Below are 14,702 nucleotides of genomic sequence, written 5' to 3' on the forward strand. Positions count from 1 at the left end.
TCTGCACGGGGCAGGAGCGAAGAAAAATCGCTCCTACCCCATGTCACTGCTAGACCACCAGGATTCTAAAGGTAAGTTGACGAGGGGTCGGGGAGGCGGGATGATTAACAGATGGCCAGGACAGGACGCAAGAAAGATCGCTTCTGTCCCGGCTCACCGCTGGACCACCAGGGCTTAAGGGAGGCCTGCAGTAGGCATCAGAGGCTAGGTGCAAAGCTGGGCGGGAAGGAAGGGACAGAAGGAAGGTAGGAGGTAAGGAGAGCTGGGTGCAAGGCAGGGCAGGGCAATTGAATATAAACTCCCCTGGTTTATATGCGAGTGAACCTTTTCCCCCTTTTTTTTGGGGGGGGGAAAAAGGTTACCTCAGTTTATAATCGATTGGTTTACATTCGAATATATACGGTATTTAGGAATTCACTCCCAATATAGCAATTCTTTCATTTCTGTAGGGACATAGTTTCGACAGATTGGTTTGGAATGAATAGGTCTAGAGAATTCACAAATTTGGATTTAGTGTTTGCCACATCACCACTCATAGCAAAGAAATTTCAAGCGACCACCTACTTGATTGTCCTGGTGTGTTTCCGTGTGTAGGGACAGATGACTTTAAAGAGCATCTCCATAGCTCCATTAATCCCCAGCATGGCCCCAGTAGGAACTATAGGCAAAGGAGAGCGACGGTTAGTAGATGAACATTAAAACCTTTGCGTACTGTGGGATGTTTGTCATGTGATTTACTTGTTCTTATGATCATTGATGGTTTTTCGTACTCCATCTTGGATTAAGGTTGCCAGATTTTCCTTCTGGAAAATCTGGACCCCCCCTTAGCCCCGCCTCCAGGCCCGCCCATCTCCACCCTAATCCCGCCCATAAGCCCACCCTAGCCCCGCCTCCTGCTCTTGTCGGGCAGGGAGGAATTCCGCACCCGCGCGGCCGTCACACGATGATGTCAAGTGCACGGACGCATGCACGCGACATCATCCCGTGACGGCCGCTCAGGTGCGGACTTTCTCCCTGCCCGGCACAGCTTTTCAAAACCCGGACAAAGTTCCGGGTTTTGAAAAGGCATCCGGACTCCCAGACAAGTCCTCAATAGAAGGACGTGTCCAGGGATGGTAACCCTATCTTGGATAAAGGAGGGTTATAAACCTAGATAGCTTTGGTTAGGTCCGGTTATGTTGAACAGAGAAAAATGAAGGCAGATAAAGACCATATGGCCTGTCTAGTCTGTCTAAACTTACCATCCCGTCTTCTCCCTTAGAGATCCAAAGTACTTATCCCAAGCTGTCTTGAATTCAGATACACTTTTTAGACCTCATTCTTTAATATATGCTATCATGATATATTTGCTAATATCCCCCCTCGCCTTTTTTTTTTATAAAAGCGTAGCGTGATTTTTAGCTCCGGCCATGGCAGTAACATCTTCAATGCTCATATTTGTTCTACAAGTGTCAGAATTGTTACCGCCGTGACCGGCGCTAAAAAAAGCAAGGGCAGTTTTGTAAAAAGGGAGGGAGGGGAGTAATAAGCATGTTATAAGGTTAATACACTGGGTTAGATTTTCTGTCAGTTTGTTATAAAGTACAATATTGGTCAGTTAAGCCTGAAAGATACGCGACACCCAGGAGGTGACATTTTGTGCAGATTGCTGCATACTGTATTTAAAGGGCAAACCCGACATCTTTCCACATCAGATAACAAGGCAAACACATTTCCAAATGGTGGGTTATTAGAGGGGGAAAAAGGGTCTTTGCCTTTGTCATTGACATTGCTCATGCAGCCAAAGATCACCGAAGGCATTCCAAAACTCGAGGTTAAACCATAGCTTGAGCCTCACGTTTCCAAGTGTATTCGTCATTTGATATACCGTTTTTCAAGAAATATCTAAACGGTTTACAATAATATAATATACTTAAAAAAATAAAAATAAAAACATATAAAACTCAATTAAAAAGAGAAAAGAAAAAAAAATTTGAAAAGGGGGACATGTAATGACAGAGACCAAGAGGAACAATAGGGAGTAAAGCAGGGGTGTCAAAGTCCCTCCTCGAGGGCCACAATCCAGTTGGGTTTTCAGGATTTCCCCAATGAATATGCATGAGAGCTATTTGCATGCACTGCTTTCATTGTATGCTAATAGATCTCATGCATATTCATTGGGGAAATCCTGAAAACCTGACTGGATTGTGGCCCTCGAGGAGAGACTTTGACACCCCTGGAGTAAAGGGAGCTGGAAAGCAAAAAATATATCGAAGTCAAAAGAGAAAAAAAGAGAGGGAGAGGGAGAACACAATAGGAAGGGGATTGTTTCTAAAGAAGTGTTTATCATTCTGGGTTTGCAGGAAGAGCATCTAGTCGACTACAGTTTTGTTTTTTGATATAGCTTTCAATCCTTAACCGTACTCCTCTGATGTCATAATGGCTCATTCCACCAATAAGAGCCAACCTCATCAGTGATGTCACAATGGCTCAATTGTCCTGTACTCCCCTCTGTCCTCCAACCCAGCCAGCTGGTTAACCATTCCCCCTAACTGTATCCTTGGCATCCTGTCTGTCTATCTTGTCTGTTTAGATTGTAAGCTCTTTGGAGCAGGGACTGTCTTCTTTGTGCTGCATAAGTCTGATAGCACTTTAGAAATCCAGTGTTCCCCTGTGAATTCACGGTTCGCGAATCACAGACTCACTAATTTGCAGTATTCTCCGACCACCTCTTCCAGTACTAAATTCAGGCTACACCAATCAGGAGCTGCGTGTCAAAGCAGCTCCTGATTGGTGTAGCCTGACTTTAGTAACAGGAAGAGGTGGTCGGAGCAGACTGCGAGTGATTTTGCACCTGCCGGCGCCCCAACTGCCCTCTGCTGCCTTTTAACCATATTCACGGTTTTACAAAATTTGTGACGGTTCCTGGAACGGAACCTCTGCAAATTTGGGGGGAGTACTGTAATTAATAGTAGTAGTAGTAGTGTGAAGAGTTTCAGTGTTTGGGAAGCAGAGCTGAGATTGTGATGTCATAATGCCTCATTCCACCAATAAGAGCCAAAATCATCAGTGATGTCACAGTGGCTCAATTGTCCTGTTCTCCCCTCTGCCCTCCAACCCAGCAGATTAACCGTTTCCCTTAACTGTATCCGTGACGACATGTTTGTCTGTCTTTCCTGTTTAGATTGTAAGCTCTTTAGAGCAGGGACTGTTTTCTTCCTCTTTGTGATTCTGTGCAGTGCTGCGTGTGTCTGGTAGCGCTATAGAAATAATTCATAGTACTAGTGGTGGGTTTGAGAACGATTCGTGTTGGCTTTGAAGCATTAGCAAACTGATTAGTTGAGCCACTGCAGTGCCTACGTTACAGGGTTTCTCAGAGACAGGGGAATGTGTCCTCCTTAGTGCAGCAAATGGCTTCCTCATTTACTCACTTGTGGTCCAATCTTCTGTCCCCAACAGCAATCTCTCACGCCGCCCTTTGAAAACACTTACTGGTACAGAGGACAGATGGTTTTAAACATGCACTTTTATTAGTTTTCTGCTATCCATTTAGCTCCTCTCCTATAGTATATGGGCCGTTTTGCGAAGCACTCCAAAACACTGCGGCTGCAATGTTTCTGGGCCTTAAGCTATCTGAGCCAATAACATGGCCCTGTATAATAATAATAATAACAGTTTATATACCGCAGGACCGTGAAGGTCTATGCGGTTTACAATGATTAGAAATGCTACAGATTGAATGACCAAACAAAGTACAGATTTAGCGACAGGTGGTTCTTGCGCTCGGTTGTTAAGGACTAAGATTGAATAGGATGGTCTCCTAAGTATTTCAGGAATAGATGTGTTTCCAGGCGTTTCCGGAATTCTCCATAGATAGTAGGCACAAGCAATTGTTCAAGATCTTTACCCCATAATGCTGCTTGATGTGCGAGAAGATGATGATGACTTTTAAATTTACATACATAAGAACATAAGCATTGCCTCTGCCGGGTCAGACCAGGGGTCCATCGCGCCCGGCAGTCCGCTCCCGCGGCAGCCCTCCAGGTCCATGACCTGAAAATGTTCCCTACCTAACCTAAAAAGTCCATACCCTATTTGCTCAGTGTCCTGTGAGGTAAACCTCTATCTGTACCCCGTTATTCCCTTCGCTTCCAGGAAGTCATCCAGTCCCTTTTTGAACCCCAGAATTGTACTCTGGCTTATCACCTCTCCGGGAAGCGCGTTCCAGGTGTCTACCACCCGTTGAGTGAAGAAGAACTTTCTTGCATTCGTTTTGAATCTGATACATACAACCATGTAGTATCACATGCATAAAATCTTGTTTCCCTATGATTAATCACATATAACATAGACATGTCTAAACAACATCATATGTTTGTTTAGACTCCTGAGGCAGGCCCATTTGGGGCCGAAACACGATCGAGTCTTGATATATAATAAAAGTGATTCGGCACCAGAGTCTCCTTCGCTGTTTATTTCCTACTTTATTCCAGCTGAAACATTTCTCGAGTCTTTTTATTTTTTTTTTTTGAGAGGCAAGAGTCTCATCTCTGCGAAGTCCTCCACAAATATTGCTTATGTCATTAAACCGGAAACATTCTATTGTAATTGAAATCTGTGTTCAAAATTATTTGCTCTTTCTTAGCTGTGTATTTAGAAGCACTTCACCGAATTTCTGTACCAGCCTCAGCCTGGAAGGAATCTTATTTAGCTAATGAACGTCTTCCAAAAAGAACGAGCTCAGTGTCAACAGATGAAGAAAATGAACACGATCGCGTCCACAAATCTTTCCCCTTCTTTCGTCAGCCAAATCTGTCACTGAGCTGCTTGTAAATATCGCCATATGCCATCAGAGCGCTGGCAGTAAGCTCTTTGCCTTTTCCAGCTCCATCAGACTCCAGGTGCATAATCCTACTTTGGGGAAGTTTCTAAGAATCCCTTCAACAACAGTAAACAGCAATTAACAAAATTAGGGAAATCAGGACTGTTGGTTTGAATATTGTTTCATTCGAATAAAAACCCACATGTCACTTGGCAACATGGAGAATAATTATCATGAGACTAGATGGGGAAACTAATGCCTTTCGTTCACTGCACAGACGCACCACTTCTTAAATTTTGCCGTGACACTCAGTAACTGAATACAGTGGTGCCTCACACAACGAACTTAATTCGTTCCAGGAGCAAGTTTGTTATGCGAAAAGTTCGTTGTGTGAAACGCGTTTTCCCATAAGAATACATGTAAAACAAAATAATTCGTTCTGCAGCCCTACATTTCCCTCCCTCCACCTCACCTTATATGCAGAGTTTGCCAGCTTTCTTTTTCACCCAGTCGCACGCTTTCAAAAAGCTGTGCACGCGCAGCTGCTGGAGTTGATCAATGTTCTCCTCTCCTGCAACTTCCGGTTTCCGGTTGCGTCAGAGGAGAAGATTGAACAACAGAGCATGCGCGCATGTGCTGCTCTTTGAAAGTGTGTGGCTGGCCGAAAAAGAAAGCCGGAAAACTCGGCATCTAAGGTAAGGTGGAGGGAGATGATGGAACACTGCATTCAGACAGGAGGGTGCTGCTGTTCCCGGCTCACATTAGGAAGCGGCGAGAGTAGTTCCGCCCCCCCCCCCCCCGGGCCCCTCGGGCGACTTCGTTGTGTGAAACGAAGTTCGTTATAGGGAGCAAGACAAAAAGTTCGTTATGCGCAGCGTTCGCTGTGCGAGGCGTCCGTTATGCGAGGCACCACTGTATAGCTAAAACTGAACTCCTTATCTCTCCGCCTAAACTCAGCTACCCACCTTGCCGTTCTTTATTTTCTGTGGATAACACTCTCCTCCTCCCTGTCTCATCAGATCGAAACCTTGGGGGTGATCTTTGACTCCTCCGCTCAGATCCAACAAATCGCTAAAACCTGTCGCTTCCTATTCTATAATAGTTCCAAAATCTGACCTTTCCTCCCTCTGAACACCCTTATCCATGCTCTCATCACCTCCCGCTTAGACTACTGCAACGCACTTCTCTCAGGTCTCCAGCACATCCATCTCTCAACCCTTTAATCCATTCAAAATGCTGCTGCATGACTCATATTCTATGACACAGGTGTCGAAGTCGGTCCTCGAGGGCCGCAATCCAGTCGGGTTTTCAGAATTTCCCCAATGAATATGCATTGAAAGCAGTGCATGCACATAGATCTCATGCATATTCATTGCGGAAATCCTGGAAACCCGACTGGATTGCGGCCCTCAAGGAGGGGACTTTGAGACCCCTGTCTTAGACCAAGGGTAGGGAACTCCGGTCCTCGAGAGCCGTATTCCAGTCGGGTTTTCAGGATTTCCCCAATGAATATGCATTGAAAGCAGTGCATGCACATAGATCTCATGCATATTCATTGGGGAAATCTTGAAAACCCGACTGGATTGCGGCCCTCGAGGACCGACTTCGACACCCTTGCTCTATGAGAACATAAGAATTGCCGCTGCTGGGTCAGACCAGTGGTCCATCGTGCCCAGTAGTCCGCTCACAAGGCGGCCCTTAGGTCAAAGGTCAGTGCTCTAAATGAGTCCAGCCTCACCTGCGTTCGTTCCAGTTTAGAAGGAACTTGTCCAACCCTGAAGAGGGTTTTCCCCTATAACAGACTCTGGAAGAGTCTCTTTGTTGTTGTCTCTTTGGCTGATAAGTTATTTAAAGTTATTTCTGCTATTTCAGCAATTCAAGAAAATCCATAAAATTATATGCAAACAGCTGAATCCTACCAGTCTCTATGCAACCACAAGCTCCATCATAATCTCATCTCAGTAGCGTACACAATATTTGGCTGTATACTACTACTATTAACTACCAGATACACGCAGCGCTGCACAGAGTCACAACAGTCCCTGCTCGAAAGAGCTTACAATCTAAACAGCCAAGACATACAAACAGGATGTCATGGATACAGTTAAGGGGTACAGTTAAGGAGTACAGGACAATTGAGCCATTGTGACATCACTGATGAGGTTGGCTCTTATTGGTGGAATGAGGCATTATGACATCACAATCTCAGCTCTGCTTCCCAAAGAATGAAACTCTTCACACTACTACTATGAATTATTTCTATAGTGCTATCAGACGTACACAGTGGTATACAGGGTCATAAAGAAGACAGTCCCTGCTCAAAAGAGCTTACAATCTAAACAGACAAGACAGATAAACAGAATGTCATGGATACAGTTGAGGGGAATGGTTAATCTGCTGGCTGGGTTGGAGGGCAGTGGGAAGTAGGGTTATGGATTGAACGCTATCTGAAAAAGGTGGGTTTTCAGTCTGCTTTTAAGGCAACAGAAGGTGCTTGGCAGGCGACCCCAGGTAATTTATTCCAGGCATAGGGGGCAGCTAGATTAAAAGAACAAAGTCTGGAATTGGCAGTGGAGGAGAAGGGTGCAACTAAGAGCGGCTTATCTGAGGAACGGAGTTCTCTGGGAGGTGTATAAGGAGAAAGAAGCGAGGAGAGATATTGAGGGGCAGCAGAAGGAACACACTTGTAGGTCAGCAATAGGAGCTTGAATTGTATGCGATGGTGAATAGGGAGCCAATGAAGTGACTTAAGGAGAGGGGGTGACATGAGTGTAGCGAGGTTGGTAGAGGATGAGTCGTGCCGCAGAGCTTTGCACAGATTTCAGGGGGGGAGAGACGGCACTTTGAGAGACCAGTTAGAAGTAGATTGGAGTAATCTAAGCGTGAGGTTACGAGAGTATAGAGACTTGTGTAGCCAAAACACATGCCTTATCAATGCTACCATAGTATTTAGAAGCCCTTTTATGACCAGTTCTCAATGGTGGCCACAAAAGGACTTTTGAAAATTGGTTCCATGATTTTTGAAACAGGTTATCAGCCACATAATACAGAGCCGTCTCAATTTCTGGTACAATAATGGCATTTTAGAAGTTAATTAGCCTTTAGCCTACAAAATATCTAAATATTAGTCTATCATTTAATGGCATGGTCCTACACGGGAGCTTCTCTCCTCCTTTGACCTTGCATCGTCTTCCTTCACCACAGAAACAGCAATTAATTTATACACGATTGAAAGGACAATTCAACCAAAGTAATTTCTCTCGTGTACCCTACAGCAATTCTACCTCACGTAACAATATGGAGAATGTTTTTTCAAATGCTTTCTTACAATTAATAAGATCTGATTAACACTGCTGGCATATGCTTTCACTGGAACTTTATCCTTACCCTCATGCCCTCCTCGTCAGATCCATAATGACCCCCCAAAGAATTTAATTACAGAGCTCCTAGTAGACAGGCAACAGCTTGAACAGGTCTTGAAGTCAGTGAACAGCTGAGGAAAGGGTACATTCAAGACATATGTGGAACAATGTTTTCACGTAGCTCTGTATTGATTTTAAAGTCTGTTCTTAGAAGAAAAAAAAAAAAAAAGCCAACCCTCAGAGCAGTAAATTAGCATTATAAATAATTCAGAGTACAAGTGAGTTTTATGAGATTATTCAGTTCAAGTTGAACTTCTAGTTTAGGGAACTGTTGGTTTAAATATTCAGATTAGCATAGCGTATTCAATTGCTGGTATATCTGTAACTCTGAAAATGTGCTTCAAAAATAAGATGAAATGTAACACGGGGCTCTTTCAGAACCATTTATTCATCTCGACTTATTAACCACGTCCCTGGGGAACATTCCACGCTATCAGCGAGGCAAGACGTTCAATAAGCACAGTACAAACTAATTTAAAGATTGCAACCCTTGTTCATAGTTTAACGGAAGGAGGGTCTAAACCAGTGGTCTCCAACTCCAACCCTTTGCAGGGCTGCATTTTGGATTTGTAGGTCCTTGGAGGGCCGCAGAAGAAATAGTTAATGTCTTATTAAAGAAATGACAATTTTGCATGAGGTAAAACTCCTTATTGTTTATTGTTTATTTAGTTATTTGATTAAACGCTTTATCGATTCTACAAAGCGTTGTACAGAGTAAAAAATTTTTCCTTTAGACAAACAATATTACAATTAATACATACTTTCTAAAAACTACAAGGCGAACAATAATACATGCAAAGTTATTGTGGACGAACGAACAAAAGATACACAAGGTGAAGAGGGAGGAAATACAATAGCTATAGTAAATGGAAGAAACATTAATGGCAAGTACAAAAGGGCAGGGAGTTAAAAAAACAACAAAAAAAAAAAACTAAAATATAATTTATAAATCTTCTCCACCCCCTCCCCTGAAGGCCTGCATGCTCCCCACTTCTTTGCAGCCTCCTCCAGCTTCCCCCCTGGCCTCCCAGTCTTAGTTTCAGCTAATTAACACAGTCTACAGAGAGGATCGCCGGTGCTGTAATGTTCCTTGCAGGCTGCCATTGGCCTCTGCAACACGTTCCCTCTGCCGCAGTCCCGCCCCTCCTCTGACGTCAGGGGAAGGATTGTGGCGGTGGGAACATGCTGCCGAGGACCACGGCAGCCTGCAAGGATCGCTGCAGCACCGGCAATCCTCTCTGCAGGCCGCGGTAATTATCTGAAGGTAAGAGTGGGAGGCCAGAGAGAAGCCAGAGGACACTGCAAAGAGCGAGCAGCACTAGTAGAGGCTGCGAGCCGCAAAATAGTACCTGGCGGGCCACATGCGGCCCCCGGGCCACAAGTTTGAGACCACTGGTCTAAACCCTTCTTAGATTTCCCAAGATCAAACTTATCCCAGAAATGCATTGCAAACTATTCCACCCCATTGGCACCGCAACCGAGAATACACTAAGACTGGGCAGTACTTCACTCGTCTCTCTTATCCGTGGCCATCTGAGAAGATCTGGGATCTCAAAACCCCATCCAGCCCATAATCACAAACATCTGCATGCATATATTATGGGCTTCGAGTATTCCTGGCCTTAAAGATCAACGTCAGTACTTCATCCCAAATCCATCGCTGTGTTATCAAGGTTGAACCTGGCAATTTATACACAGGTTTGCATCGGCAAACGACACTTGGTAAACTCTTTAAGGTTTGTATCCTTTTATCGACTGGCTGTAAGAACAGAACATAAGAGCTGCCAAACTAGGCTAGACCAAAGGTCCATTAAGCCCAGTGTCCTGGTTCCAACCCAAGTCCTAAGTACCTAGGAAGATCCCAAGGAGTGAAACAGATTTTATGCTGCTCATCCTAGGAATAAACAGCGGATTTCTCCAAGTCCATCTTAATAAACGGCTTATGGACTTCTCTTTTAGGAAATTATCCAAATCTTTTTTAAACCCTGCTAAATTAACTGCTTTCAACACATTCTCCAACAATGCAACAATGCTCGTAAGAATTCTATGAACATTGGAGTATTTATCGCTACAGCCAGCGATTAAAAAGCCTAACAACATTGGTTTCTATTATGAGCTTGAACGAGCCCCTAATTGAAAAAAAAAAAAAATTAATTGGGCAATGTGTGCCTATGTTCTTAGGTGTGATTCTACAAAAGATAGGCACCTAACACTAAAATAGGTATGTTTAGGGGTGTACAGTGACTTAGGTGCTCCTAGGCGTGTTTCTCTAACGGACTTAGCCGCCAATAATGTGGCCTATCCGCAGCTTTGGCCTGTTTGGTTTGGACACTTCTTTTTATGTTCTTAACTTTGACTGCATTTTTGAGTACTATGCCTGGTTTTGTTGAGCACAGAGTTAGGGGTTCATGGGACGGGTGGGGGGGAGTTGTGATTTCATGTTCTGATTGTATACCATTGTGCTTTTGTACTGCTACTCACTACACACAGATGTTACATATAATTTGGAGACTATGTGAACCCAGGTCCCTGGATTACTTGTTTGTTGGCAGCATGAAGACGACTTCTACCTTTCCTCTGCTAGAATGCAGGTGAGGGGGTTGAAGGGAGGGGAAGGGAGGGAGTCGGGGTTTAATAATGTTAAATGACTAGAGATTCTTTATTACTTGATATGTTGCTGAAATCTGGCGGCATTACATATTGGATGTCGTGATTGTTATTGTGTTGGGCCAATCAGTTGTCATCAATAAAATTGTTTGAAAGTAAACCTCTGTCCTGTATTACAGCTTCCTAACTTAAGATGATTCTGTAATTGGCGCCTAAACGTGACTATTTCAACCTTGGAATCAAGTACTCAGAATACACCAGTTAATGACTCCATCCACCTCATGACAACTCTCATTGTATCTCATTAACTTCTTGCTATACTTTATTCCTCCTCCTAATGCTCCTTTAATGTACTCCCACGGCTCCATTGAACAACACCAAACCATCTCTTTCTACTACTACTAGTACTAATTATTTCTATAATGCTACCAGACGCACGCAGCGCTGTACAGAGCCACAAAGAAGACAGTCCCTGCTCAAAAGAGCTTACAATTAGAGAATGACACGGTGGCTGTTACCCGCAGCTAGCCGTGGGTAACCCACCAAAACGGTGACCAAAAAAAAAAAGTCACCGCGAGTTCGGGGACAAGGCCATTCACCGCCCCGTGGAGCGGTGACGGGGACAGAATTTTTCCCCGTGTCATTCTCTACTTACAATCTAAACAAACAGGATGTCATGGATACAGTTAATCTGAGGGCTAGGTTGGAGGGCAGAGGGGAGAACAGGACAATCAAGCCATTGTGACATCACTGATGAGGTTGGCTCTTATTGGTGGAATGAGGCATTATGACATCACAATCTCAGCTCTGCTTTCCAAAGACTGAAACTCTTCACACTACTATGAATTATTTCTATAGCACTACCAGATGCACGCAGCGCTGTACAGAGTCACAAAGAAGACAGTCCCTGCTCTAAAGAGCTTACAATCTAAACAGCCAAGACAGACAAACAGGATGTCATGGATACACTTAAGGGGAACTGTTAATCTGCTGGCTGGGTTGGAGGGCAGATGAAGCCATTGTGACATCACTGTTGAGGTTGGCTCTTATTGGTGGAATGAGGCATTATGACATCAGAGGAGTAGGGTTAAGGATTGAAGGCTGTATCAAAAAGGTGGGTTTTCAGTCTGCTTTTAAACAAGGGAAGAGGCTTGAAGGACAAACTCGGGTAGTTTATTTCAGGCATAGAGGGCAGCTAGATGAAAGGAACGAAGTCTGGAATTGGGAGTGGAGGAGAAGGGTAACGTTAAGAGTGACTTATCCGAGAACGGAGTTCTCTGGGAGGTGTATAAGGAGAGAGAAGCAAGAAGAGATATTGAGGGGCAGCAGAATGAACACACTTGTAGATCAGCAATAAGACCTTGAACTGTATACGATGGCAGACATGGAACAACATTGCTCTACCTCATGATATCCCATAGGTCTTAATTTACCCCTAGTGCATCCTTGTATTTTAACGTTTATCTTAGCGTCTCTGCAATGTACTAATCAGGCCTCCTTTTCTGTACCATAAATCGCCTTGAACCTCTGTAGACATGGTGCAATGCACATATACCAGATTAGTTTAGATTTGATTAGACACACAACAGGTGTCCAACTTTAGACGCCAAATACAGAATCCGGCCTTTTGTCCGTAGACATCAAAACTTGGATTAACCTTGCTGGATCATTATCCTGGTTAGAAACATACTTACTGTTGGAAGCAAATACTTTCAAAAGCCAGAGACATGGGGTAAGATTCTGGAAGTTAGCTAGGTTTTTTCTTGTCAAAATCAATGTCACATCTATGGCCTCAAGCTTTTGAGCTTTCAATCCAAATTTTCTATCTGCAAAGCAAACAAGAATACATCTCAGGCATAGCAGTATTTACCGTCTAATACAAATCACAGTTTATGGTTTCCCCCCCCAAGGAACAATGAAGCTGGTACAACTATATATATGCTCTAGTTCACTATATTTTTTAAAGTCAACTATTCATAAAAGTCTGTAAATAAGGAATACAGGAAAAGTGTGGTGCAGTGGTTAAAGCTACAGCCTCAGCACCCTGAGGTTATGAGTTCAAACCCACACTGCTCCTTGTGACCCTGGGCAAGTCACTTAATCCCTCCATTGCCCCAGATAGATTGTGAGCCCACCAGGACAGACAGGGAAAAAATGTTTGAGTACCTGAATAAATTCATATAAACCATTCTGAGCTCCCCTGGGAGAACAATATAGAAAAATTGAACAAATAAATAAATATGATGTGGAGCCATGAAACTCACAAGTTATTCCACACTTTTCATTTCAATGAGGCAAATGCATCTAGCAAATGTGCACAAGTAGAGGGAAACCAAGCAATTGTGACATCACCAGTGAAGTTGGCTCTTAGGCATTGGTGGAATGAGGCATTATGACATCACAATACGAGGGGCTGCTGTAAAGTTCTCAACCAAGAAGAGACTGGGGAGAGTGTGGCACAGTGGGAGCCCACAAGGACAGGAAAAATGCTTGAGGATCTGAATAAATGTATGTAAACCAGTCTGAACTCCCCTGGGAGAATGGTCGAGAAAAACTGAATAAATAAATAAAAATTTATTAAAGATTTTCTCCTATTATTTTTTTTTAATTAGAAATAAAACTCAATAAATGCAACTATAGTACACTCTGCAGCCTCTCCCCAAAATCATCCTTTATGTATTCTCCCCTGGATTCTATATATGTTACCCAGACTTGGGCGCCTAAATTTGGGTATGATCCCAAGAAATTCATGCAACTCAATTGGCCAATGAGCTATTAAGAAGCGTTAACTGGCCACTAACAACCAAGTCCCCAGTCATGGTCCAAGGGCTTGTCAAGCATCTTAGAAGCTGAAAGCTAGGCCATTGGTAGTTTCACTACCAGCAGGTCCTCCCAAGGTGGACAGGTCTCAGCAGAGATGTTAGACCAATGATGTACCACCCATCTGGGCAGCAGCTGATGGACAGTGTTAGAAGCGGCTTTTCTTGATAATGATGGAAATAGCCATCCAGATGATTACACGTAACTGGAAGAGTTATGATCGACTGAATCGCACTTTCTGGTGGGCAAACCTATGTTCCAGTTATGCGTATGAAAGAACGAACGCGGAATGTTCGGGATATAGTAACGTATTCCAAATGGCGTGGAGCCCATTGCCTGCATTTATTGAGTCACAATAACTGTCACGTACCTTTCCTTTTATTTGACTTCCTTACACATCCAGGGTGGGGAATGTATTATTGTTTGCTATACTTAATTATCTATATTATTGAAATTAAATATGAACTTCTTCTTTTATTAATTAGGGGGAGGAGGGGGTGTGAAAATTATTGTTTTTTGAATTATTTGTGTATTTAAAGTGTGTTCTGTGTAGTGTGTATGTTTAAATTTATTGTATGGCACTGTTAACATTTGAAAATTAATAAAGATTAAAAAAAAAAAAAAAAAAGCAGAGGATCGCGTTTCAGGTGACAACAGCGACAGCATCGAATCTATACTGCGCAGAAGAAAGGCCCAGCAATCTACTTCTGTCTTGTGCCATGAAAACTTGATGATCATCAAGTCGCTAGGCCTTGAACACAAGTCAATGGCACCTAACAACCAAGTATTGATATAAATTGCCACCAATCGGGATTTGCGTGCTCATCTGGCTCCATGCTATTTTATAACACTTGGCAACGAAACCCCTTAGCATGCAATATAAAGGGGGGGTGGCAATGGGAGGGGCGTGGGTGTGTAAAGGGCATTCTGAAATGTTGCGCATTGTTATAGAATAATGGGTCAGTGCACTCAACTTGGGTGCCAACATTTATAGCAGGTTTCAGCAGGCTTAAGTCTGGTGCCCACAGAATGTGGCGATCAGGGTTAAGTGT

At 43.5% G+C, this 14,702-nt stretch overlaps 1 protein-coding gene across 2 annotated transcripts in view; it reads right to left on the reverse strand.

The window, feature by feature from the left end:
* AGBL1 (ATP/GTP binding protein like 1) overlaps window positions 1-14,702 on the reverse strand; it is a 366,565-nt gene that overhangs the window by 332,642 nt on the left and 19,221 nt on the right. For both annotated transcript variants that reach the window (XM_033920995.1, XM_033920994.1), the window contains exons 4-5: window positions 12,525-12,656; window positions 565-658 (exon numbers count right to left, since the gene is read on the reverse strand). In XM_033920995.1, the coding sequence (XP_033776886.1) occupies window positions 565-658; window positions 12,525-12,656 (226 nt within the window). The remainder of the gene's footprint in view (window positions 1-564; window positions 659-12,524; window positions 12,657-14,702) is intronic.

The sequence above is a fragment of the Geotrypetes seraphini genome, chromosome 14, assembly GCF_902459505.1.
Source record: "Geotrypetes seraphini chromosome 14, aGeoSer1.1, whole genome shotgun sequence".
Classification (NCBI taxonomy): domain Eukaryota; kingdom Metazoa; phylum Chordata; class Amphibia; order Gymnophiona; family Dermophiidae; genus Geotrypetes; species Geotrypetes seraphini.